General features: G+C 42.4%; 1 protein-coding gene across 2 annotated transcripts in view; it reads right to left on the bottom strand.

The window, feature by feature from the left end:
- Window positions 1–1,924, bottom strand: part of atg3 (autophagy related 3) — a 19,912-nt gene that overhangs the window by 3,666 nt on the left and 14,322 nt on the right. For both annotated transcript variants that reach the window (XM_014032303.1, XM_014032305.1), the window contains exons 7-11: window positions 1,454–1,538; window positions 1,341–1,375; window positions 600–752; window positions 397–524; window positions 204–272 (exon numbers count right to left, since the gene is read on the bottom strand). In XM_014032303.1, the coding sequence (XP_013887757.1) occupies window positions 204–272; window positions 397–524; window positions 600–752; window positions 1,341–1,375; window positions 1,454–1,538 (470 nt within the window). The remainder of the gene's footprint in view (window positions 1–203; window positions 273–396; window positions 525–599; window positions 753–1,340; window positions 1,376–1,453; window positions 1,539–1,924) is intronic.

Below are 1,924 nucleotides of genomic sequence, written 5' to 3'. Positions count from 1 at the left end.
AACAACAGAAAGTATTAGTAGTGTGTTATTATAACAGGTTCAGTGTAATAAAACAACAGAAAGTATTAGTAGTGTGTTGTTATAACAGGCTCAGTGTAATACAACAACAGAAAGTATTAGTAGTGTGTTGTTATAACAGGTTCAGTGTAATAAAACAGCAGAAACAACAGTCTGACTCAGCTCTCAGACCTGAATAAGGATACATGTGGACTCCCAGCTCTCCTCCTCCTTCAGCCACRGTCTCAATGATCTTCTTCATGACTTCAGCGTGTCTGAAACAGAAGAAAGACCTCAGCAGRGACAGACCAGGACAAACCGGTCCTGGTCTGGCTCAGTCATACAGTTCAGAACCAGAGCTAAGACCCAGAGTCTGGTTGAAGAACTCCAGAGGCCCACCTGCAGGGATGTACGGAGCACATGGCCGGTGGGGGGAGGTGGGGGTGGTTCTCGATTGTGACGGTCTTCTTCACGTGGTCCTGACTGATGTCCTCATACATCTGGTCCACAGTCAGGGGCTGTCTGTCCTGAGAAACAAAGCCAGGTCCAGTTAACGATAGGACAACAAGACCAGAGACCAGGTCTACATCAGGTCCACGTACCTCATCGTATCCAAAGAGCCAGAGTCGGGGGGTCTGGTAGTATTTATCGTAGGTGATGTAGAGGTCATAGGTCCTAGTCTGCAGGATGGCATCCTCTGTCCCTGCTTCAGCTTTGACTTTAGAGTCCACCACCTTACTGGTGTCCAGGGTGGCCTAGAACCAGAACCAGAGTCTGACTGGACCCACACCAAGCTCATGTTTAACTACAGGATCTAGCTACAAAGACAACAGAGCACTAGCTAAAGACAACAGTACGCTAGCTATAAAGACAACAGTGTGCTAGCTATAAAGATAACAGTATGCTAGCTATAAAGACAACTGAGCACTAACTATGAATACAACACTGAGCTAGCTAAAAAGACAAGTGTGCTAGCTATAACGACAACAGTGTGCTAGCTATAAAGATAACTAATAACTAAAACAAAAATAAATGCACGCTAAAAGTAAAAACGAAAATACCCACATTTTAAAAGGTATTACAAGTTTAGCTAAAACCTGAATGTATCAAAAAGCTTTCTAAAACTTAAACCTACCAGGCTTAAGTTAAATAAAGCAAAACATTAGCTAAAAGCTGCCAAACAGTAGCTAAAAGCAAAATGTAGCATAAAATTAGTTAAAAATAAATGTAGCAGAACAGCTAAAAGACACAGCACTGTTCTCGTATGAGCTGTCCAGTTTGATAAACAGAAAAATAAAAACAGAGAAACAGTGAATGCTGACTCAGCGTTTTCACAAACGTACCTCGTCTGTTTCCAACAACCCACTCTCCTCATACTCTGAAAAAACAAACAGAATATCAGCACTTTTTTTTCTGACTCACATATTGAGTGAAGAAACCCAGAAATAACAAATACCTTCCATATCTGCTGCTTCACCATCTTCATCCTCATCGTCCTCGTCTCCACAACACGCTGCTGATGTAGCGTTCATGTTCTGGTCCTGAGGACAAAGAGTTAAAGGACCTCTTTTCAACGAGGAACATGTTAAATATAACGTTTGGAGAAAATCAACCTGAAGGGTCTGATGATGTTCAAGTGTCCTGTGGGACACCTTACACACACCTCTAGGTGCCCCTCAGTAAAGTAAAGCCCCTTTTCCACTAGTGCCACTTAGTGTAGTGTCGGTACGGTCGGTGTAGGTACGGGTCGGACCGGTTGGTTTTCCACTGACGTTCCAGTCCGGTTCCAATGGGTGTGTTTTGGGCGGTTGGTGGAGGTGGTTTTTAGGTATTTTGAAWAAAARTTAATGGTCAAAATGAGAGATGGAAACACATTTGATGAATAACTTTTGAAATTTTAAACATTTACAAAAATTTAGCCAATCAG

Source organism: Austrofundulus limnaeus, unplaced genomic scaffold (genome assembly GCF_001266775.1).
Source record: "Austrofundulus limnaeus strain Quisiro unplaced genomic scaffold, Austrofundulus_limnaeus-1.0 Scaffold1415, whole genome shotgun sequence".
NCBI lineage: Eukaryota > Metazoa > Chordata > Actinopteri > Cyprinodontiformes > Rivulidae > Austrofundulus > Austrofundulus limnaeus.
The sequence above is the reverse complement of the archived record's forward strand: the minus strand, read 5'-3'. Positions and strand labels throughout refer to the sequence as shown.